Source organism: Rhinolophus sinicus, chromosome 10, assembly GCF_057876585.1.
Source record: "Rhinolophus sinicus isolate RSI-liver-muscle chromosome 10, RSI-T2T, whole genome shotgun sequence".
In the NCBI taxonomy this organism is placed as follows: Eukaryota; Metazoa; Chordata; class Mammalia; order Chiroptera; family Rhinolophidae; genus Rhinolophus; species Rhinolophus sinicus.
The window spans coordinates 18,681,620-18,705,969 of NC_142510.1; the positions used below are offsets into that span (position 1 = coordinate 18,681,620).

General features: G+C 51.2%; 1 protein-coding gene across 4 annotated transcripts in view; it reads left to right on the forward strand.

The window, feature by feature from the left end:
• The first annotated feature begins 1,247 nt into the window (after positions 1 to 1,247).
• The window catches only part of LOC109437776 (putative palmitoyltransferase ZDHHC11B), a 28,181-nt gene continuing 5,078 nt past the window's right edge, over positions 1,248 to 24,350 (forward strand). The window contains exons 1-8 of one of the 4 annotated variants that reach the window (XM_088801487.1): positions 1,262 to 3,401; positions 7,350 to 7,525; positions 8,111 to 8,212; positions 9,977 to 10,101; positions 11,652 to 11,807; positions 14,950 to 15,044; positions 16,108 to 16,139; positions 17,337 to 22,536. In XM_088801487.1, coding sequence (XP_088657613.1) covers positions 2,880 to 3,401; positions 7,350 to 7,525; positions 8,111 to 8,212; positions 9,977 to 10,101; positions 11,652 to 11,807; positions 14,950 to 15,044; positions 16,108 to 16,139; positions 17,337 to 17,364 — 1,236 coding nt within the window. In that variant the 5' untranslated portion in view covers positions 1,262 to 2,879 and the 3' untranslated portion in view covers positions 17,365 to 22,536. Of the gene's footprint in view, positions 3,402 to 7,349; positions 7,526 to 8,110; positions 8,213 to 9,976; positions 10,102 to 11,651; positions 11,808 to 14,949; positions 15,045 to 16,107; positions 16,140 to 17,336; positions 22,537 to 24,350 lie in introns of those variants that run through there. The other 3 variants (XM_088801484.1, XM_088801486.1, XM_088801485.1) reach the window with 3 other exon arrangements.

Consider the following 24,350-nt stretch of genomic DNA (forward strand, 5'->3'; position numbering starts at 1 on the left):
CCCTTACACCTGGCAGGGGCGGGGGGGTGTCTGAGGGTATGTCCTCACCCTCCCCCCTCCCCCACACCTGGCAATGGGGCATATCCAGGGGGCGGGGACCTGGCTTTATGAGGTACCTTGGGCGTGTCAACCAGGGAGATTATGAGGTTCTCCTTGGGCGGTGTTCCTCACTTTAGCCTGGGCTGAGCAAGAAGCTGTAAGCGTTCCTGTTCATCTGGGACATTTGTGATAGTTGTAAATAGTTGGTTCTGTCTGCGGGGGAGGTAGGTGCTTTACTTCTTCCTTTTCTCCCCAGGGGACTAGCAGCTTTACCCTCTGGAGGTCCATGAAAGTACCAGGACCCAGCAGGACACAGAGCAGACAGAATAACGACTCAGAAGCTTTTGGGATCTGTGTCCCATGATGGGGTTCAGAAATGTAGGCACAGAGGTCGTGGTGTCATAAAGACACTGACGGGAGTGCCCAGGGCACCCCCAGGACAGCGTCCCCAGCCTGCGTGCTGATGTGCCAGGACGCCTTGTCCCTGGGAAGGACAGGCACAGTGTGAGAATGGGCTGTTTCTACACCCACAGATAAGGAGAGGCAGAAGGTCCTGGCAAGGTGGTCACCGCCCATTGGTACTACCCTTTCTGCCTCCCTCCGTAACCATGGGCTGGCTTGGCAAAGCTCTGTGAATGGCGGCCATGGTTGTGTTGGAGGTCTGAGGACTTGGGGGTGAGGACCACTTTGTGGGGTCATTCCAGCTCCGATGCGTCATGGACCGAAACTCAGCCTATAAAGCTGAGGGACAATGAAAAATAAGAGGCAGGAGCTGAAATAGGGCAGAAAGGGGACCCAGGCACCATCAAGCCCCAAACAGGGCTAATTTCCTGAGTCCAATCTAGAAGTCTGCCCTACAATGACATCATAAATGTTCCCAGTCCTTAGAATGAATCGGGATTAATTAAAACATCTATGGAAGGAATAAATGAAAGGGCCAACTCAGACTTGGTGGGGCTGCCTGGGAGGACATGGAGAGGAAGTAACCGTAGGACGGGGCACAAGGTGAGAGCTGGGGGAGGGGCAGAGGTAGGTCGAGCTTCCAGGTCTAGGAAACCACATGAAAGAGGTCAGAAATGAGAAATGAGTCCAGAAACCTGAGAGAGAGAGAGAGAGAGAGAGAGAGAGAGAGAGAGAGAGAGAGGTGTGGTGTGTGTGTGTAGTGTGTAGTTTGTGTGTGAGTGCTTTCTGTGTTTGGTTTGTGTGTATAGTGTGTGTGTGTGTGTGTGTGTGTGTGTGTGTGTAGTGTGGTACGTTTGGTGTATGAGTGGTGAGGTGTGTGAGTTGTGTGTGTAAGTGGTTTTCGTGTGTGGTATATATGTGTATATGGTAAGTATGTGATGTGGGTTTAGTGTGTGTGAGTGGTATGTATGTGTGGTGTGATGTGTGTCTTCCTGTGCAGCAGCAATGTCAAAGCCGTGTGCCGGGTGTGGCGGGGAAGAACAGCCTTTTCCTTGGCTGTTGGGGCCTGACCAGGGGCTGAGGGGGTGAGCCTGCTGGTCAGCTGCTATTGCTGACTGTGGGTGGGGTGGTACCTGGCCTGGCCTCTGCCTCTGTCGCTGGGACACAGCCTCCACTGTGCTGCTGCCCCAGCCCTGGGTCACTTTACTGAGAGTTTGGCTGTGTCTATTTTGGTTCAAAGTACTGTTTGAACTGGAAGAGCTGCTCTGTTTTGAATTCTACAAAATCTGAAGCCAGTTCCCACTTTCAGGTGTCCATATAGTTAGTGTAGGTAATCTTATTTCTTTTTGTCACGACTCCTATCTGGCTCTTGAAGCCAACTTCAGGTCGAAAGTCTTGAATCCCTTGAATTGCAGACACATTTTCTCCCCCTTTTTTCCTTGTTTCTTCTCTTACACCCTCTCCATTGTCTCTTGTGCAGAATCCTAACAAGTAACATATGTCTCCAGCTTCTAGTCTCCATGACACTTCAATTTTCTCTCATAATTATGACGTCTTCACCTCTCTGTTCCCAGATCTGCGATAAGTCCTTGATGTTGCCTTCCCCACTCTGGGACTTTGACTTTTAGCCATGTGTTTTCTGTGGTTGGCCTCGTAGCTGCATGTGGTTTTGATGTGGGAATCGTGTTTTTATACAAATACTACCTTTCTGTGTTCTCTTCCCCCCACCGCATGGTACCCTGGTCTTGTTTTATAAATGTGATATTGTCGCAGGTCTCCCTGAGATTCTCATGTAACCCAAGGAAGCTCGAGGCCACTGTGGCCTCATGTCCACATGGTCTCACACCCAGAGTATCAGAGTGGACAGCAGCCAAAACCTCTTAGGAAAATTACCAAGGGAATTTGCAGCTCATAAGAAATAGTCTTTGAATATTTTCCAACAAAAGTCTCTTCCCAAAGAAACAGTTTTAGCAACTACATTTTCTGTGCATTTTATTCTGAAGGGACATGAAGGGCTCTGCACAGTGCATAATGTGGCAGAGTTTTCCAAAAGTCCCCCTGTAGCAGCTGTGAGACATCGTCCACCCCTCCCCCACACTCTCACTGCTCTGCAGTTGACGCCATGTCCTTTCTTATCCCGGTGGCTCCTGCCCACCTGACTGGACAGAAGGGACCACAGTCCCTCCCAGCCGCTGGGTGACACCAGGATGCCTGGATGTCGGCAGGTTGTCCTGTCGCAGGAGGACTAACACAGAACTCTCTGGAAATGTGGTCTCTGGTGCTGTGCTTGAGGGGAGCTTTCAGGAAGAATTCTGAGGGTGGATTTCAGTTGGGTACACACATCACCAGGTCATAGCAACTGGCTCTGCTTTCCCTGCATGGCCTCAGTTTCCCCAGGGTGAGGGCCTCATGCTCGTGTGGGTTTTCCTCCCGCACTGATGCGTCTTCAGACAGACTGTGCGCTCGCTGCAGACTGTCCCCTGCCCACCCCTGGGTCCTGTTGGGTGGGTGCCCCTTCCATTTTCCAGAGCGGCATGGTGGCTGTGGCTTGGGTAGGCTCTACAGGACTGGCTTTGGTCCCCCATGGAGGACCCCCTGCCCACTCTGGCCCCGCCCTGCCAACTCTGCCATCAACAGCAGGCCCCGGGCGATGCTGGGTGGTGGGTTCCTGCCTCTGGGGTCTCCCAGCCATGCGGGGCTGTGGCAGGAGGCTCACGGTCTGCCATGCTCCCCTCCTCTCTCTTACAGAGGGGCTGCTGCCCAGGCCGATCATCCCGGACACCGTGCCCAGCATGGTGAAGGAGGTGGCGCCACCTCGTTGGTCCAGAGTGAACGGCTGGTCGAAGCCCTTCGATCCCTTCCAGGTGGTGGCTTGGGCCATGCTCCTGACCCATGTGTTGGCCATGTTCTGTGTCTTCATCCCCATGTTGCCCCGTGAGTGGCAGTACGTCACCTACGCTGTATCCTTTAGGGAGGGCAGCACCTGCCTGTGGTCTAGGGTGGGGCAGGGTCACGGGAGTTCTCCTCGGGCAGAGGGGCTCCTGTGCCTGCTGTGACACTCCTCTGTGCTCTGTCCTCCACACTGAGTCACCCACAGGTGTCCTCTCCCGCTCCCCACTCCTCACCCTGTGCACCCCCATTGTCACGGAGCCTGAACCCTCACACACCTGTTCTCTGTGTGTCTCACTGGCTCAGGGTCCTGGCTAAATGTGCAGATGCTCACACAGCAGTGTCCGCCCCTCACCTGCCCCTGGTGTAGGGAGACTGCGCCTGGTGGGGAGGGGGGCGGCCAGGGTCCTGGGGTGGGGGCAGGGAGCCGGGGGACTGGGGGAGGTGGAGACCTGACCCACCGCAGCTTTCCCAAGGATGTACAGGGGTCAGTGTGTGTTGTCCAATGAAGAAAAGTGAGTTTAATAAGGAAGGACATCAGCACATACAGCCCAGCCTCTGTCGGGTGTGTGCTGTGGAGCCCTGTCCCACGCAGAGCTTTCCAGGTCAGCCTTCACATGGCTCGCTGTGGGCTTTCACATCTGAGGTCCTCCCGGGTGGCCGTGCTCTGTGGGGTACCCCAGAGACGTCTGCCTTTACAGCTCAGCAGGGTGCGTGAGGGCAGCATGGGATCCGTGTCTCTTGTTTGGTCCTCTTGTGACATCAGCCTGTTTGCAGGTGGCAGCCAGGCCAACAGCCCCTTGGCGGCAGCATGGACTGTGCTGCGTGAGTTTCCCCTGGTTGCTGCCATAGTGGGTGCCATAGACAGGGTGGCTTAATCAAAGAAATGTATTCTCTCTGTTTTGGGGCCAGAAGTCCAATGTCAAGGTGGCGGCAGGGCTGTGCTCCCTCTGAAGGCTCTAGGACAGGACCCATTCCAGGCCTCTTTCCCAGCCTTGTGGCCTCAGGTGTCCCTGGGCTGGTAGATGGCCGCCTCCTCTCTGTCCTTCTGTATTTGTTCCCCTGTGCATGTCTGTGTCCTAATCTCCTCTTATAAGGGCACCAGTCACATGGATTAGGACCCACCTTAAGGACTTCATCCGAAAAATAAGGTCACATTCGCAGGTCCTGAGGGTTAGGACTTCAGTGTCCTTTGGGACCCAGTTCAGCCCCGAACTGTGGGTCTTGCTCACGTGCTGGGTTATAACCCATCATCTCGTTTCTCTTTGGCCCTGTGTCTTCATCCAGGAGTCGCGCTGTGCAGCCCAGTGACGAGGCCGGGCTCACCTCACCCCCTGCTCACACCTGCCTTGGTCGTCCCCACCCCCAGGGACTGAGCGCCCACTCTGTGCTGCCCCTCCCGCTTGTCCTAAGTGGTGGTGTTACTGGAGGGTGAGCTCTTCTCGGCGCTGTGCCCAGGTTCTTGACATCTGGAGCAAAGAATTGAATGACACACAAAGTGGTGAAAGAGCAGTTTATTAGAAGAGATAGTACACTGCAAAGAAATAGGAGCGGACCCGAGCAGCAGAAATGGCTCAAGGGCTCATTATTAAAAGAAAAAGTACACTCCAAAGGGTTTGGAGCGGGCCCCTGAGCAAAAGCAAGGCTCAAAAGGCGCAAAGGGCTCGGACTGGCAAGGACTTGGAGTTTTTACCCTTTTTCTCTAGAATGGGCTGTTCCTTTCTGGGCATGGGACCACATGATTGACACCTGTGATTGACAAGAGGCGATTACCTCATCTTTTTAGACTATGCATGTTCCTTCCCAGAATTCAGTCTGTTATACTGATATTAATGAACTTCCGGGCATATGCATGATATTATAATGATGGTATAATGAGGCCCAGGTGAAACGAAGGTCGTTGTGGCCTTTACTGGAGAGGTGTGAGTGGCCGGTTTAATCTAGTTGGGTATTTTGTACCCATTTGTTGCTCATAGGGGTAGATAATTACAATGAAAAGGGCAAACTTTGGGCAGAGAGGGGAGGTCTTTTGGGTGGTCGCGTTCTGTGGGTGCAGGAATGCAGAGACCCGATGCCTGTCTCTAACTGCCTGCCTAGTTTTCCCCTTGAGAGACATGATCCCCATAAAATCTCTATGGGAAGTTGAGGGACAGACAGAAGGTCTTTTCTTCTGTATCTGCTTCCTGCTGGGCAGGGGCATGGAGCTGTCCCTACCTAGTGGGGATTCATGGAACTCTTGTCCTATCTGATCTCACATGAGAGGAGTGGTCCCGAGATCCACCTGGAAGACCGTGTTGGCTTCTTTGGTTGGGACTGGTGATCTTGCTGGGGCATCATCTGTATCCCTAAGGCCCCTGAATGAGGGGAAATAGATTTTAATAAATCCGTTAGCTCTATAGAGCCTGAAGCCATTTGACCAGTCATTCGGGTGTTGTTATTTGTTCAGGAGTTAGGCTCAGAACGGGCAGGAGAGAACATTAGGCTTCAATGATTACAATCAACAAGTATGAATCACAAGTTTTAAGTGTCCCCTGGCCACCCTGACCCCTCCTGTCCACCTACCTGTCCCTGGCTATTCCCCATCCTGTCCATCCACTGCCCCCAGCTGTCCCCCTGACCACCTAGCCCACCACTTTCTGACAAGGGCCATTCTCCTTTAGGACTGCATAGAAAAGGGCCACACCTGGGCCCAGTGCTACTTCTCACTGTCCTGGACTGTCACCGCCTGTGTCCTGCCTGCTGGTCAGGATGTACTCCTGTTGCCCCAGTGACCACACAAACAGTGCTGCGTGCGTCTGGCCTGAACCTCAGGCTTCAGGGAGCAGGTGCAGGGGGACCAGCGTGCCAGGACAATGTTAGTGTCACTGGCTGTGACTGTGAGGCCCGGCCCAGCCACTGAGCACCTCCCCGCTCCACCCCACACCCTATCCAGGGGTCCAGGGGCCTGGCCTCATTCTGCTCAGCAGCAGAGCAGTGCAGCAGTCAGCCATGTAGTTCTCGTGGCTGAAGTTGACTTCAGCTCGAGCCTTTCCCCCACCCAGCCCTGCAGGTTCCCATGGCCATGGGAAGGGTCTGCATGTCACTTGGCCCCCCACATGGCCCCGGAGGGGTCTTGTCAGTCCTGTCCCCCTCAGAGGACCCCCAGGGCCTGGCTAGTTGTCAGCCGGCTCCCCTACCCCACGTGGAGGCCCTCCCCTGGTTTTGTCTGACCCTCTTGTCTTTTTATTCTCACCCGCCCTCATCAGGGTCATCTCAGCTGCCCCCCAGCCCTGGACCCTGCAGCCTCCATGCTCACACTGGGCACTTAAGGCCCTGGGTCTGCACCCAGTGGCTGGAGGCCAGAGGATGAGGGAGGGATGAGCCGCCTTGGCCAGTAGCAGCCCCCCTCAGGCTTCTTGCACTGTGGATGTCTGTGACGGGCCCTCATCCACACAGGGTCGCAGCGCCCAGATGGCTTCCCACGGAGGCTGACTTGGATTCAAGGTGCAAAGGAAGGACGTGAGGATTTAATTCCTCCATGAGGCTCTAGAGGGAGTAGCAGCTGCTACAGCCCCTGGGGCCTGTGGGGAGACCACCCACTCACCCCAAAGCTCATTGGCTGAGTGTGTGAGTCCTCCCTCCCCTCTGCCTGCTCTTTCTGTCTTGAACATAAGCTCAGAATGCCACCCATGCATTGGTAACCCCTGTGCAGACCCCCTGCTCTCACCCCAGGACAAACTTCAGCATGTGGCCTGGTGCCACCTGCTTGCACAGGCCTTCCCACTGCCTTTAGTGAGACAAGTGGGAGCCACACTCTCAGGTGAACAATGGTTCACCTCGTGGGGCCCTGGCTCCAGGGTGAGAGTTTCCCTCCAACAGCCCCTGCTTTGGCTTCCTGGAACAAGGAATGAGAAACAAGAGAGGCTGTTCTGGGTCCTGCCAACAGGTGGGCCCACAGCTCCTGGCCGGACACCAGGGCCCAGACACGTGGCTCCGTGCTGACCAGTCTGAGGGCTGTTTCCTTGACACACCACCCTCAGGTGACCAGCGGAGGGTTTGTCTTACATTACATTGCTTACGTCACTGCAATGACAATCGACCCGGCCGAAGCCAGCGTCCGTTGTAAAATCTACGGAGCACCTCGGCCTTCTTTCGATCGTGCCCACCAGGCCCATGTCATCCAGGATCAATACTGTAGCCTGTGTGATGCCATTGTGTGAGTGCTGGGGGCGGGGCTGTGAGTGCTGGGGGCGGGGCTGTGAGTGCTGGGGGCGGGGCTGTGAGTGCTGGGGGCGGGGCTGTGAGTGCTGGGGGCGGGGCTGGGCAAAACCAATGGCCCCACCACTCGCGAGGGTCAGACGCTGTCCTCCACAGAGGCGGGGGCTGGACTCGGAGGAGGGGTGGCTGCCTCGGGCCTGCATGTGTTTGGTGCTGTGGCCTCAGACACACAGTCCTCCCCGCCCCATGCTTAGGGGCCAGAGCATGGTCTTCCTTGGGGTTTCTCAGATGAGCCCCTGCCCCACTGGATCACAGGGTGGTAGGACCTGGGGACCTCAGTGAGAGGAAGGCCCAGTGGTCATGGTGGGATCCGAGCCTGGCCTCCAGGCCTCCCTCAAACCCTGGCCACACGTGGCAGGCGTGGCCAAGGGAAGGCACGCCACCGCTGGGCGCAGGTCCTCTCTGACTCTGACATGGGCTGCTGCTGCCCTTTTGTCCCCCTACAGGCAGTTGGGGGCTCTGACCCAGTCCCTCTCCTGCACTAGTTGCTGACAGGCTGCCCCTCCCCAATTTTTCCTTCCAGAAGCATGAAAGCAAAACATTGTCGTACGTGCAACAAATGTGTGTCTGGCTTTGACCATCACTGCAAATGGATGAACAACTGCGTGGGGAGCAGGAATTACTGGTGAGGGGGTGGGGGAGGGGCCTCGGTGAGAGCTGTGTCCCACCCCCCAGCACAGCCGCTCTCCCAGTCCGTCAGGTGTCCTGGTCTGGTCCTGAGACGTGTTTGGGTGGGGCCATCCCTGGACAGGCCATGTCAAGCCCGTCCTCACAAAGTAAATGACTGGAGACCCCCATTAGGATTGGCGAGGAGTCAGTCCCTGTCCGTAGGGCATGGGCTGGGCTGACGAGTCCTTACCCTGCTGGCCTGGGTCCCTCTGCCTTCTGCTCGCCAGAGGCCTCAGGCCCGAGCACAGAGGATGTAGCCCGCGGGCTGCGTCAGGAGCAAGTGTCCAGCCGTGAACGGGAGGCTGGACACTTGCTCAGCTCAGGGTGTGGGCCTGTGGTTCACCAGGCTGTCAGTCAGCTCTGCTGGCGGTAAAGAGCTGCGTGTCACCAGGAAAGACACAGTACCTCCCAGTAATCTGCACCGCACTTGGAAACGGGAAGACTTTGCTGGCAGGTCACGTGGCCTGCCAGCTATAGTCAGGTGTAGGGTGGAGCGGGCTCCGTGGCTCACCCACCAGTAGGCAGCAAAGGTGCCAAGTGCTCTCCCAGCCACCAAGCGAGGGACACCGCGTGGGAAATGCCCCAGTTGTGCCTGCATGGAAAGAAGCTTCACTGCTTTGACCAGAAGGAAATCCAAACGTGCCATAATTAGAAAAATCCAATCAGAATTGTATGACTGGAAGGGACCTGGGAACGCTTGTCCTGCCTCTGCCCCTATAGAAGAGGGGCCCCAAGAGGTCAGGGACAGGGCAGAACCCCAGTCTGCATGCTGGCATGGCCCCTCCCCTGCATGCAGCTACTTAGGGCTGGCATAACCACCATTTTTCAGTCTTGGCGATGAAGGATGGAAGTATGGAAAATGAACAAAAGCAATTTAAGTTCTCTGGATAAACAAGAAAGGGTCAATAGTGGAACATATGTCCCAATAGAACTTACTGTTTATACTCAAGAAGGAGAAGAAATAACCTATTGAAGTTATCAGATGAAAAATTATGAGTGCTCTCCCTTCACCCCAGTATAAAAAGGTCACTTACATCAGTGCAAAAGAGAATGGTTTTGTACTGGCGTCTCAAAAGTAGTGAAGTGCAGTAGAACCAAACGGCTACAAAGGAAGGGTCTCAGAAGAAATCGAAGATATTATCAAAAATGGGGAAGCAAAAACTCATTAGAACACAATAGAATGTATTTACGGATGTTTTCTCTGAGTGCTAATATACTTTCAATACTTAGAACAGGGATCTGGGATATCTCTACACTTAATATATTTTCAACAATGCTCTGAAGGGATCTCTCACCTGAGTGATTCCTGTTTACAAGAAACTGGGTCAGGAGTTAGACAATTGCAGAAGGGGCTGTGAGGCCCTGGAATGCATGATAAATGGCTTTGGGTACTTCTTCTGTGAACACTTTATGTTCTTGAGTTGATCTGAAATGTATCCCTGATGAAGGGTAGTTTGCAACTTAACGATGATGCTGGTGAATCACTCTGCTCTGGAATTTTTCTTATCAGCTTAGTAAGAGCTAGTCAACTTCAGAGAGAGTTGGTAATAAAATCGTTTAAATTGAAAAGCTGGCATGTATTTGCGGTTTAACCTGAGCGTCACCATGCGACCCGAGCAGCAGTAAGGGTGTGCTGGGCCAACCCGCAGTGGGGACGCCGGGCTCTGGGTGCTGCCGGCAGCGCTGTCATCGGTCGCTCTGAGCCCTGTTTCTCCCACAGGTGGTTCTTCAGCTCCATAGCCTCCGCCTTCACGGGTCTGCTTGGGATCATTGCCATTGTGATGTACATCTTAATCCAGCATTTCATCAATCCAGAGGCCCTCCGCGAGGACCCCCACTATGGAGGTACGTGCTGCTCCCCAGGTTTGCTTCCCCTCGGGTTTCTGTGTGTCTTTCTAGCAGTCTTCCAGGTGAAAGCCCTCCTTCCAGGAGCTGTCAGCCTGTTTGGGGGAGGGAGGCTGGTACTTTCCTGGGGCAGAGGGACTAGAGTCCACATATCAGCCCAGCAGCTTCCTGAGCCCCCAGGGAGTGTCAGGCATCAGAGAGTGGGGTCTGCACCCCGGCCCTTGCATTTGGTCATGGACAGGAGCAGTGTGGGGCACGAGGCAGAGCTGTCTGGGGACGGGCCTGGGGTGCTGCGGCCTGGGGTGCCGCAAAAGTGAATGGTGGGGCTCAGTGAGACCAGGCCCCGTTCAGCAGGAAGAGCCGCCCCAGGCCTCTGCCAGCCACCCTCCCTGACACGCCCCACAGGAGGCCTCAGTCAGAGGGGCAGTGGTGCCCAGCAGCCTGGGAACGTCCCTTGGAGAACGAGCTCTGTGAGCTGCACGTGGCGGGCCCTGCAGCGCCTCTGTCCACATTGGTGGCGGCTGGTTCCACACTCGGCCCCATAGATGGAATGGGAATGTGGCTCGCGTCTGGTGAGCGAGACCTTGACACACCAGGTGCTCAGGGCATGGTCTTTGTGCATTTCCCTTGTCCTTTGTCACTGGTCAAGTGTCCTGTTGACTGGGCCCCTCACTTTGCTGGCTCTGAGGAGAGCAGGAGAGGGCAGGAGGTGCTGGGCAGCAGCACGTGAGCAGGGTGAGGTGAGGCTGGCCTCTCTGGGACTTGCTGGTCCTGGAGCCATGGTGCAATTGATGGGCTCCAGGTGAATTCCTCGACTGGGAGCGGAAGCCACTTCCTGGGCTCACTGTTCTGGAAGATTCCGCAGGGCTTCTAAACCTCCAGTTCCCCAGGATGTTTTGCTTTTATTGGTGGGTCCAGCCCAGCCCCACCACATGGTGCTGCCACCCCTGGGGCATCAGACTTTGTCTGTAGCCACACAATACTGCTGTGCGTAACCCCATTTGGGCACCACGAAGGTACCTGGGCTCAAGCCCTTTTCCGGACTTTGCTGTGGAGCAGAGACTTCAGCTGCCCCACGCACGCAACCTTTGAGATTTTCTCCTACTTACTTTTGGAAGCCATGTGGCTGGGAGCATCACAGCAGACTGTATCCTAGAAATGCCACAAGGTGCTGGCTGTAGCCTTCTTGAGAGTGGCTGGTGCAGAAAGGAGGGCCTGGCGAGGACGTGGACTGCAGGACAGGGTGGTGGTGGGATGAGGCAGAGAGGTCAGGCTCTGTGTCCTGGATGTAGTTCCCCTCTCCCAGCCTCACTTTCAAGACCCATAACATGGAATCACAATGCCCACTGCAGACAGGAGGGGCTGTGAGGCACTTAGGTAAGGCAGGGCACACACCTGGGTAAGGAGGACGGGCTCACCTGGGCCGGTAGGTGCTCACTAGGCTGGTATCGCCTCCCCCACTGCCAGGCTCTGGCCCATGGTGCTCACCTGAAGAGGTGCTGCCATGTCAGCAGATGCTGGATGCAGGTGTGTCTCCCTTGTCTCCACAGCCATCAGCAGTCAGGGCACGTGGCTGCTGTTCCTGCCTTTTTTCCCCGTGAGGACGAAGACCCTAGTGGTCGTGAGCATCGAGATGTTTGTGCTGCTGTTGGCCAGCCTCTGCCTGGTGGTGATCACGTACCTGCTCTTTTTCCATATCTACCTGCGTACGTACCCCCCCCCCCCATTGGCCAGTCGTTCACAGGTGTCCCAAGTCAGGTGGCCCTTCCCCACCCCACTGGCCTCTGCCAGCAACCAGCTCGAAGCCGAAAGGACAAACGAGCACCACGGGAGGCAGCTGGGCAAGTTCTACCCTGAGACTTGGGGAAAACATGAGAGATGGAAAAGCTGTAGGTTAACACGTTCAGGGAGAAATGGAGTCTATGAGGTAGGACCAGGGCACCATGGGAAGAGAACAGGGTGACTGAGAAAGCACCAACCGGAAATCCTAACCATGAAGACACTCAGCTCAGTGACAGCGTGTCCACTAGGCAGACGTGCTGCAGGAGGACTGGTGGCTTGACTGTGTGCACTCAGGGTGGTCGGCAGCACGTGGCACGCTCCATCAAGCCCCTGGATAGGGGAGGTATGACTTCCCCCAGCCTGAAGCCTTTCTTTGAAAGTCATGACGGCTGCTCCCTAAGAGAAGGTGGACCTGGAAGGGCTGTGCCAGTTGGTCTAGTGTGGTGACATCCCTAGCTGAGCCAGAGAAGTGTCCTAAAATAGCGCCCGAAGGCCTGGTCGGCTGAGGCTGTTCCCAAAGCTGCTGAGCACGCTGCAGGCTGAGTGGGGGTTGAGGGTTCGAGGGTGCACTTGGAGACAGTGCCCCAACAGCAGTGTGCACCACAGGCTGCAGGGGACAAGCTGGGCAGGCAAGCTGGCCTGGGGACATACATGATGAGTTCACGGGCACAAGAGAGGGGACACTGGAGAACCCTAAATCCACAGGACTTAATGGCCAACTGGAGATCTGAGGACAGAGACCTCCGGGGTTCCAACTCGGGCAACCAGGAGGGCAGTGGTGCCACACTGACTGCTTTGGGCGCGCTCAGGAGGAGACCCCCTGACAGGGAACCAGCACACGAGTTCAGCACTGACCATATCTAGTTTAGGGGTTTGGACATCAAAGAATAGGTTTCAGGGCCGGCCCGGTGGCTCAGGTGGTTAGAGCTCCATGATCCTAACTCCGAAGGTTGCCGGTTCGATTCCCACATGGGCCAGTGGGCTCTCAACCACAAGGTTGCCAGTTCAATTCCTCGAGTCCCACAAGGGATGGTGGGCAGCGCCCCCTGCAACTAAGATTGAACATGGCACCTTGAGCTGAGCTGCAGCTGAGCTCCCCGATGGCTCAGTCGGTTGGAGCGCGTCCTCTCAACGACAAGGTTGCCGGTTGGACTCCCGCAAGGGATGGTGGGCTGCACCCCCTGCAACTAGCAACGGCAACTGGACCTGGAGCTGAGCTGTGCCCTCCACAACTCAGACTGAAAGGACAACAACTTGAAGCTGAACGGCACCCTCCACAGCTAAGATTGAAAGGACAACAACTTGACTTGGAAAAAAAAGTCCTGGAAGTACACACTGTTCCCCCAATAAAGTCCTGTTCCCCTTCCCCAATAAAATCTTTAAAAAAAAGGTTTCCAAGCAGAAGTTGGGATGTTAGTTAAAGTAAAACCACCCTGAAGCGTGGCCACGTCAAACAGCGTGTGCTTACTGCCTCGGTGTCCGTGGGTCAGGAGTCCAGCTTGGCAGGGTCCTCTGGCCCTGGGTCTCCTGTGAGGCACCAGTCAAAGCTGCTGGCAGGGGCTGTGGTCTCATCTGACTGGGGAGGACCCTCCAGGCTCCCCAGCAGGTTGTTGGTAGGCTCAGTCCGCGTGAGTTCCTGGCAGGGGCCTCCTTCCCTTGCGTGACGGGCAGAGCGTCCCACAACAGGACAGATGGCATCATCAGAGCAGCAAATGAGAGGACAAGAGAGTGGGAGGCAAGATGAAGCCAGCCTCTGTGACCCAGTCATGGAAACAACGTTCCGGCAGTCAGCTTTTCTGCAAGTCCCTAGGCCCAGCAGTCCAGAGGACGGTACAAAGGGATGAATGCCCTGTAGTGGGCACTGCTGGGGACACAGACGCTGTCAGCAGTGGGGTGCTCCATTTCAAAGCTGGGGAGAGGGACATCATGCTGAATCCTCAGAACGCACGTGGAAGTGACGCCCTGGTGAGGGCAAGGTCTGCTGGGAAGATGTGTGAACGTGGAGAGCGCCCACAGCACAGGTGTGAAGAAAAGCCACCTTTGTGGCCAAAGGAAGAGAAAGCATCTTGGACGGTACTGAGGGCGAGCAGGGTCCCACAGACGGCCCGAGCTGGTGTGTGCGCACCGGGTGATGTTGGAGGGAACACGGGCGGTCGTCCGTTTACCGCACACTGCGCTGTGGGCTCCAGGTTCCTCACCTGTCGGGTCCAAAGTTCTGTGCTGTGTGTCCTCTACTTCCTCGTTATGTAACATGTCAACGTTTCACATGACACAGAGTGACCGGGTGCTCGGAGTCACGCAGGGCCTGCTCGCAAGCTGCTGTGGGTGGCATTTGTGTAAACCCAGGCAAAGGAATGGCTATTCCTCTGGAATATAAACACGTGTGAGTGTATGGCCTCCAACTCTGACCCAGGTCAGAGGGAATGTGGAAGAATGCAATAAGAGCCAGGTGGAGTTCATCAGAAAGAGAAGCAGGCCCATCACAGCAGAAACAAAAGTGGGTGCAGACCACCAGGGAAGGGGTGGGCTTCTGCTCCTCGAGCCCTGACCTGGGCGAGCTGCAAGTCGGCTTGTGGGGGGCCTCACTTTGCAGACACGATTGTAAACCAGCTGCTGTGTGCCTGTTGGTTTCCAGGGAGACAAATGGAAAGATGGCCCCTCATGAAGCACACTGGTGAAACAGGCACAGAACCCATTCTCACTGATACTGCTTTTCCATTGACAAACAGACCTCAGCCTTTCTTTTGAGAACCTGTGGTGACTTGCCACATGCTGGAGCCAGTGTCCCAGCTGCCACTTGCTGTAGGTGCACGTCCACTTTGTGGGCTCTGAGGCAGGCAGGGCAGCCGATCCTGCAACGGGGAAGGAGCTGTGGCCGCTGCCCACAGCCAGATGGGCTCTGGAGAGGCTGTCCAGTAGCTCCCGGGGTTCCGGGTTAGGGAGCAGTCCCCAGCACTGTGGGGTGGGGCCCTGGGGTCTGGGACTGGGCCCCGTGCTGCCCACTTGTGTGTGGGCACTGTGCACAGTTGATGGCAGTTCTGCCTTTTGTTCCTTTCTCCTTTCTAGTGTGCAACGGCCTAACCACTCTTAGTTATGTAAAAAGAGGGTCCGAACAGGCATCAAAAGTTTCAGTGCTGAGTTCAAACCTGCCTACAGCAAAGGTATGAAAGTCCCTGTGAGCAGGGCTGGAACAAGGCCCAAGGTCACCTGTGGCCATGGTCCTGTAAGCGTGCCTGTGTGTGAGTGTGTGGGTGTGTTGTTTTGGGGTGATGTTTCATGTGTATGTGTGATGAGTGCCTATCTTCATGTAAGTGTGTCTGGGAGACGTATGTGTGCACGAGTGAGTTTGGGTGATGTGTGTAATGTGTCGGTGTGTGTTTGCGTGGGGTGTGTGCAGGAGTGATGTTTGTGTGTGAGTGTGCATGTGTGAGGCAGTGCCTGTGTGTGTGTGTGTGTGTGTGTGGTGTGCACGTGTGTGCTGCCTCCTTTCTGCATTCCCTCTCAGAGGACCACGCCAGCAGGGCTGACTCCCTTAGGCTCGCCCCTTTCTGCAGCTGCCCCTTATCAGTGGTAAAAACACTTGCTCCTCCAAGGTCACCATGAAGAACACGAAAATATGAGCCACACACAGAAAAAGAATATTTGCAAATCTATTCAGAATAGATAAAGAGCTTCCAACACTCAATTATGAGAAGCAGGACCCAGTTTTTTAAATGGGCAAAAGATTTGTACATACTGTACACCATCGTGGATCTGTGGGTGACAAATGAGCTCGTGGAAAGGAGGCTGGCCTCACTCAGCATTAGGGGGTCAGGGAAAAGCAGAAGGTACCGCTGCACGCTGTGAGAGTGTCTACAATCAAAAAGACTGACAATACTTGTAGCACTTGTCAGTGAAGCTGGGGGGAAACTGGCAGTCTCCCACATGTCTAGTGGAATTGTGAAGTCCACCACTCTGGAGGTGAGGCAACTTCTTAAAAACTGAAATACACATTTACCCTATGAACCAGCGGTCCCATTCCTGGTGTTTTAGGAAAGAGAAGGGGAAAAACAGGGTAGGTACACATGTCACGAGGGCTGGGAGGAGGATGCTGTCCCCACAGTGAGGTCCTTGCCCAGGACCCAGGGGAGTCAAAATCGACTAAACATTGCCTTGGATTTTGTGTAAGATAAGCTCAGTGTCAATAACTTGTCTTCGTTTTCTGTATTTTCATTATCCTCACAGCAAGCAGATAACCCGCTTTCATCTGCACGAAGGTAAGTTGCAATCTTACTAGAGTAGTTTTATCTGAAAATTAGCTATGTTCTCTTCTTAACTGTCTTCCTTCAAAAAGCCTTCCTTACTCCGAGTTTACACAAACATCCTCCATATTCTCTGCTAATTTCATAATTTATATTTGCTTTCTTTCCATTTTGATTTGAAGCCATCTTGAATTTGATTTTGCATTTGCTGAGATAGCAGCTAAGGCAATTTCATCACAATATATAACTGTTGGTGTCTCCGTGTTGCCTTCCCTGCAGCCGCATGCAGTGCTGTTCTAATGACAGGGCTTTGTTTAGCTACACTTTAATATCTGGTAGGTGAGTCCCCTGATTATTTTATTTTATTTTTAAGATTTTATTGGGGAAGGGGAACAGGACTTTATTGGGGGAACAGTGTGTACTTCCAGGACTTTTTTCCAAGTCAAGTTGTTGTCCTTTCAATCTTCGTTTGTGGAGGGCGCAGCTCAGCTCCAGGTCCAGTTGCCGTTTTCTAGTTGTAGGGGGCACAGCCCACCATCCTTTGCGGGAGTCGAACTGGCAACCTTGTGGTTGAGAGGACAGGCTCCAACCAACTGAGCCATCCGGGAGGCAGCTCAGCTCAAGGTGCCGTGTTCAATCTTAGTTGCAGGGGGCAGAGCCCTTGTGGGACTCAAGGAGGTAAACCAGCAACCTTGTGGTTGAGAGCCCACTGGCCCATGTGGGAATCGAACTGGTAGCCTTTGGAATTAGGAGCATGGAGCTCTAACCACCTGAGCCACCGGGCCGGCCCCAAGATTGTTTTATTTTTCATTACTTTTGAGAATTCTGTCACATGTTTATTTTCCCATGTCAACTGTAAAATAATTTTCTGCAGTTCCAAGAAACCTGGAATTTTAACTGGACACACATAAAACACAGGCAACCTCATTTTGTTTCATGTTACTTGACTGTGCTGTGCAGATATTGCGTTTTTTTGTTTTGTTTTGTTTTGTTTTGTTTTTTTACAAACTGAAGGTCTGTGGGATCCCTGCATCCAGTAAGTCTGTTGCATCATTTTTCCAACAGCTTTTGCTCACTTCATGTCTCCGTGTCACATTTTGGTAATTCATACAATATTTCAAACTCTTTCATTATTCTTACATTTGTTACGGTGATCTGTGATCAGTGATTTTTGATGTTACTATTTAACTGTGTTTTGGGCACCATGAATAGCTCCCAGAGAAGATGGCAACCTGAATGAATAGATGCTGTGTGTTCTGACTACTACACCGACTGGCCGTGCCTTGTCTTTCACCCTCTCCGGGGTCCTCCCATTCTTTGGGACACAGCAATGTTGAAACGAGGCCAGTGAATAACCCTACAATGGCCTCTGAGTGTTCAAGTGAAAAGGAGAGCCACAGGTCTCTCACTTTCAATCAAAAGCTAGAAACGATTAAGCTTGGTGAGGAAGGCACGTCAAAGGTCGAGAGTAGACGAAAGCTAGGCGTCTTGCCCCAAACAGTTAGCCACGTTGTGAGTGCAAAGGAAAGGTTCTTGAAGGAAATTAACTGTGCTACTGCAGTGAACTCACAGATGATAAGAAAGTGAAGCAGAATGTTGCTGACGTGGAGAGAGTGTTAGTGGTCTGGATCGAAGCTCAAACCAGCCACAACGTTCCCTTATCCAAAGCCTACTCCACAGCAAAGCCCGAACTCTCTTCAGTTCTATGAAGGCTGAGAGGTGAGGAAGCTGCAGAAGCAAAGTTTGTAGCTGGCAGAGGTTGGTTTATTAGTCTTAAGGAGAGAAGCCATCTCTATAACATCAACATGCGAGATGAAGTACCAAGCTATCCAGAAGGTCAAGTAAGAGAATTCATGAAAGTGGTTGCACTAAACAACAGGTTTTCAATGCAGACAGCCCTATATCGGAAGAAGGTGCCATCTGGGACTTTCATAGCTGGAGAGGAGAGTCCGTGCCTGGGTTCAAAGCTTCAGAGGACAGGCTGACTCTCTTGCAAGGGGCTCACGCAGCAGGTGACATTAAGTTGAAGCCTGTGCTCACTTACTGTTCTGAAAGTCCCAGGGCCCTTAGGAATTATCTAAACCAACTTTGCCTGTGCCCTGTAAATGGAACCACAATGCCTTGATGACACAGCTGTTTACAGCACGGTTTACTGACTGTTTTAAGCCCACTGTTGAGATTTACTGTTCAGAGGAATGATTCCTTTCAAACAATGACTGCTCAGTGACGATGCACCTGGTCACCCATGAGCTCTGGTGGAGACGGACAATGGGATGAATGTTGTTGTCACACCCGCTAACACAGCAGCCATTCTTCAGCCCATGGACCAAGGAGGCATTTCTATTTTCAAATCTTATCACTTTAGAAATACATTCCATGAGGTTACAGCTGCCGTAGATGAATCTGGGCAAAGTTGATTGAGCATCTTCTGGAAAGGACTCACCATTGTAGGTGCCATTAAGGACATCTGTGATGCACGAGGAGAGGTCAGAATATCAACATCACAGGAGTTTTGAAGAAGCTGATTCCAACGCTCGTGGGTGACTTTGAGGGGTTCATGACTTCAGTGGACGAAGTCACTGCAGATGTGGTTGAAACAGCAGAACTAGAACTAGAAGGAGGTCTCTAGGTGACTGAACTGCTGCAGTCTCATGAGAGAACTTGGATGAAGGAGGAGCTGCTTCTTATGGATGAGCAAAGAGAGATTCCGTTCTTGAGATGGAACCTACTCCTGGTGAAGATGCTGTGAAGGTTGTGGAAATGACAACAAAGGATTGAGAACATTACACCAACTTAGTTGAATTTTGAAAGCTGTATTGTGGGTAAAATGCTGTCACACAGCATTGCACACTACAGAGAAATAACTCATGAAAGGAAGAGTCATTGGATGGGGTAGACTTCAGTGTCTCATTCTAAGAAATTGCCACGGCCGCCCTGGTCTTCAGCAGCTACCCCCCCTATCAGTCACAGCCATGAACATGGAGGCTGACCCTCCCCCGGAAAGAAGATTATGATTCACTGAAAGCTCAGAGAATGGTTAGCATACGTTAGCAATAAGTTGTTTTTGATTTCGGTATGTGCATCATTCTTCCAGACATGATTCTCATAACACCTGCACGGGCCAGGGAGCTGTGTCCTACACAACTAGACTGAGAAACAACGGTTTGAACTGGAGTTGGGGGGGGAGGTGGAAGAAGGGGGGATCTCAATATTGTGAACATTGCTAAGAGAAAAACACAATTATTAGGACTACAATCATTCCATCTTTGGTTGTACCATATGCCTCATTTTGGGAATATTTTTTATTTTCAATCTAGTCTTTACTTCTCCAACAGGAAAATGAGCTACCTTTATTTATTGAAAGGGTTAATTATGTGAGAATCATGACACCACTCAATGCGTGTTTACAAACTGTCTAATGAGCACTAAAATGCCCATGGCCTTTATTGTTGCAGATGTGTCTTCGAGGTCCCCCTGATCATTGACTAAGTAGATGCTGGCCCTTATTTTCTAGGCAAAGCCTGCCATAGCAGGTCAGAAGTTCAGGGCCTGGAGATCAGGGAGTCTGTTTAAATCATGTGATCCTGTCAGGAAGTGCCTGTGGAGTGAGAGGCTGTCAATCACAGGCTCGTTTTAGTGGAGAATGTTCTTGGACTTTCTCAAGTGTCTCTCTAGTGACAGTCGTCGTGCCAATGTGCCAGGAGTGTTTCTTCTGGACTGTGTTCTGTCATGGACTCTTATGGAATGGCCATATAGAAACTGACCAGAGGATGAAAATATGATTGAGGAGAAGGTGCAGACATGCGAAGACGCTTCTTGTCTCATTTTCAAGGAGTTCCACTCAGCTGCTGTCCATCGGGTGGTTTGTGTACGCTTTCCAAATTGCTGCATGGCAACTTCCCACAAATGCAGTGGCTTAAGACAGGACTCGTCATCTCACTGTTTCCGTGGGTTGCAAGCTCTGGCAAGCACCACTGGGTCTTTATTGCACTGCACGGGGCAGCTGTCAGGGTTCAGTGGGTTGGCGTTCCTTCCTGGGAATTCTGGGCATCAAAATGCCTCAGTGCACTTAGGTGTGGGCAGATGCCCGCTCCCTGCCCTCCCACGGGCTCCTCAGCCTGTAAGTCTCTAATGGGGGGTCGAGCCCGTCTGTTGCTCTGAATCTCTCTGAAGTCCTCCTTGCCCTCATTTCCCAGTTTTTAAAGGTTCATGTGATTCCACTGGACCTACTAGGATAATGACGGACAAGCCTCCTAGAACAGTTTCATAGAAAGACCAGCTGCAAGAAAGACCACAGAGGCGTAACATGGGCTCCAAGGCAGGCAGGCCGGCCATCCCTATGTGAGCCCCGTCTGATGTGGGCCCCACGGTGGGGAGAAGCACCTCTTCATGGCATCCCCCTGGCAAGCAGTCACGTCTTTACCCGTGAGGCTCCTGAGGCGGGTGTTAGTTATGCAATGAACTCAGGAGCACTCAGCCACCTGGCAGGAGCCGTGGCCTCTGACTTTTGCAGATCAGGAAGAAGCCACCGTTATGCCGCTTGCATGACACTTTGCCGTCTTCAGCCGCCCTCTGCAAGCTCACTGCCCAGACACAGGTCTTCCCTGCTGAGGCCCATCTCTCCCCCTTCCTGCCCCTTTGTAGGTGGCCATGGCTGTTCTGCAAAATTGCAGTGCACCCAGCAAAGTCCGAGTCACTGATGGTGAGCTCAGAGGCCCCCGGGGGTGGGCCTGGCACGCAGGGTCTGAGCCTAAGGTGGGGTCTAGGGCCCCCAAGAAAGAGGATAGAACAGTATTCGGAATTGCTTGCTTGACTGGTCTGACGCTTTTATGTGGTACCCAAGGATAGGAACAGAGGAGGGTGGGGACAGGAAGAAGTAGTGAGGGACAGAAAATAATCTTAACTGTGAGGTTTTAGTATGTGTGTGTGAGTGTGTGTGTGTGTGTGTGATGTTTGTGTATGTGATGTACGCTGTGAATGTTTGTGGGTGACGTGTGTAAATGGGATCCTGTACATGTGTGGTTGTGTCTGTGTGTTTTAGCATTTGTGTCCCCTTGTCACAGGTGAGTCAGCAAGCTCACTCCTTTAGCTCAATCATTTCCGGCCTGGCAGAGGGTTTCTGACGGGTTCTTTCTAAGCAGGGTTTGTGACCTTGAGTGCTGAGGGTGACAGGTGGCTTCACTTTCTCTGGAGGGGTTCTGTCTCACTGCAGCCCTGTGACAGAGCCCCTTGTAATGACGTACAAACAGTCAGGGGTGGACAGCCCCTTTAGTGACAGAGAAAGTGTAAGCAGGCGTCTCTTGCCTGCACTTCTACTGGACCATCTGAGACATGGTGAGTAGAAACCAACATGCTTCTGCTGGCTCCCACTGGACTCAGCTACTGAACGGTAACCCCAAACAAGAATGAGAACGTGTGCATATAACATGCCCTGTCACTTTGCTGGAGCTGCCATCGCAACACCACAGATGGGGCAGCTTAAACAGCAACCTCGTTTTCTCACAGTTCTGGACGCCGGAAGTGTGAGATCCAGGGGTGGTCAAGAGATAGGCCATGTCCTTGGCTGTCTCCTCTGTGTCTTTACATGCTCTTCCCCCCGTGTGTCCTTCTGTCCTGTTGTCCTCATTGTAGAAGGACACCGGTCGCAGTGGATCAGGGCCCAGCCCAGTGGCCTCATTTAACATGACCTTTCTGAAGCCCCTCTCTCCAAATACAGTCACAGTCTAAGTTCCTGGGGGTTAGGACTTCAACATGTGAAACTGGAGGGACCGCAATTCAGGCCACAAAAGAAGGATTGGGAGGAAGGGTAGCTCCCACCAGAGATCTTTCCCAGGACCCAGGGAACTCTGAGGTACCTTTATGAAAAATCGACTTCTTATGCAATGGATTTTGATTAAAAATAAGGACAGTGTCAATAACTACATCCTTTTCATTTTATGATTTGTCATTTAGTCCCTCACAGAAAATAAATGACGATGTAAATCCCCCTGCACTTGGGTAAGTGTGTACGCTTACTGGAGTTATTTTAGGAATCTGAAAAATAGCTGTGTACTCATCTTAACTCACATTGCTCAAAAAGTAATTCATATTTGACGGGACATTTTAAAATACTCTGACACCAGCACAGAAAATGAAATCGCTTATGTGGACGTTATGGACACAGCCTAGTGCTTTCCTTTACTTGAACAAATACACTCATTCAACACAAGTAACCCAAGAGTAAGAAAATCAGACTAAATTTATGCCAAAAAATGTTTAACAACTTTGATAAGAAACATTTTCACCAACAGCAGTCTGGTCTCTAATCTTTACCACATTTCCTCATAAACAGCATACTATAGAGAAAAATAATGTTACAATTTAGTAACTTTTGCCTGTTGAAAATTTTAACATATCTGGAAATTTATCCCATGGGTTATAATTTTTAAATGTAGCATTTATGGGTGCTATAGATAGTTGTTTTTGTTTTGCTTTTTTGTTTGAGCTGTTTGGCTCAACATTGCAAAACAGCAAACAGATTCAAAATAAGCCCAAATTAGTAGCGTTACTAGATAAAAATTGTTGCTTCAGATTTGAACTAATTTAAAAGACACTGAGCAACAAATATGCAGCAAGCTCAATTCTAGATGCTTTTTTTCATACTTGATCTAGGTTTTTGTTTCTGTTTTCTAAACTACTCAAGAATGGTGGGTCATTTTCTTTTTTTTAAGTAACAGTCACTAAAGTACAAAAAACTTACATAGAAACACAGTTTCTGGATTTTTTCATAGTAGAATTTTAGCTGCTGCTTAACCTATTTAACATAAACGCTTCTTATACTAGAAGAAACACTGGATATTGATTATAATTCTCAGTCACTCAGGCTCCAGGGCTCAGGCTGGGTTAGAGAAACCAATAATTCTGCTCTCATGACAAACACTGTGCAAATCCCAAGAAAATTCTTCTCTGCATCACACTTGATCTGTATCTTCAAAGCAAAGGCAGAACAAATCCACAAACATTTAAAGATTGTGCTGTTGCTGACATAGGTGTCAGAAACTAATTTGAATAGCAGGGAAGATTTGAGAGGTAGAAACACGTAAGAAAGTGTAAAAACTAATTAACTTGTCAATTCCTTCTTCACAGACCACATGAATGAAACGGATTCTTGCATACGTACTAATATTTCCAAGTAATGCCAAGTACCCATTTTCTTGCTTCAGATTTTGTTCCAAATTGAGTTTCCAGAGATAATCACAAATTAGGGCAATAGAGGCAACACTTGCACATGGCATCTGGAGAAATTTTGCACAATTTAAGTTGTGTAAATGTAAGTCAGGAGGAACATGTGTGAATGTAATGCTGACTATTTTTCTGACTAGATGGATACTGAATGCAGGGGAGCCTTCCAATTGATCCACATCCTTGCCAACAATTAGTATGTTAAGACTTGTTATAGATATAGGCAAGATTCTAAAATTATATGGAAAGGCAAAGGAATAAGAATTGCTAAAACAATTTTGAAAAAGAATAAAGAGGGAAGAATCATTCTATGTGATTTAAAGACTAATTATTAGCTACAGTATATAGACAATGTGCTATTGGTGGAGGGATAGATCAGTGGATTAGACAAAGAATGCAGAAATAGGCCCAAAACAAATATGCCTGATTTTGACACAAGCAATTCAGTGGAGGAAAGATAAACTATTCAGCAAATGGTGCTGGAGGCAAAAACAAACAAGCAAAGAATTTTGACCTATGTTTCACACTTTATATGAAAATGAACTCAAAGTGAATAATGGCTTAAATATAACATATAAAACTTTTAGATTAGAAAAATACAGGAAAAAATCTTTGGGTTCTAGAGCTAGGCGGAGTTTTTAGACCTGACACCAAAGGCATGAGCTATCATAAGAAAAAATGTATAAATTAGACTTCATAAAAATTTAAAACTTTGCTCTGTGAAAGACCTTGCTTTATCCTCTCTTAAAAGGATAAAAATACAAGTTACAATCTGGAAGAAACTATTTGCAAATTACATATCTGATAAATCACTAGCAGTATCTAGAATATATGAGGACTCTCGTATCAGGACTCTCAAAACTGAACACTAAAAAAAAAGAAAAAGAAAAAAGCAATCCAGTTAGAAAAAAGACAAAACACATGAAAAGACATTTCATCAAAGAGGGTAAACAGTTGGAACATAAGCACATGAAAATAGTTTCAACATCATTAGGCAAATGCAAA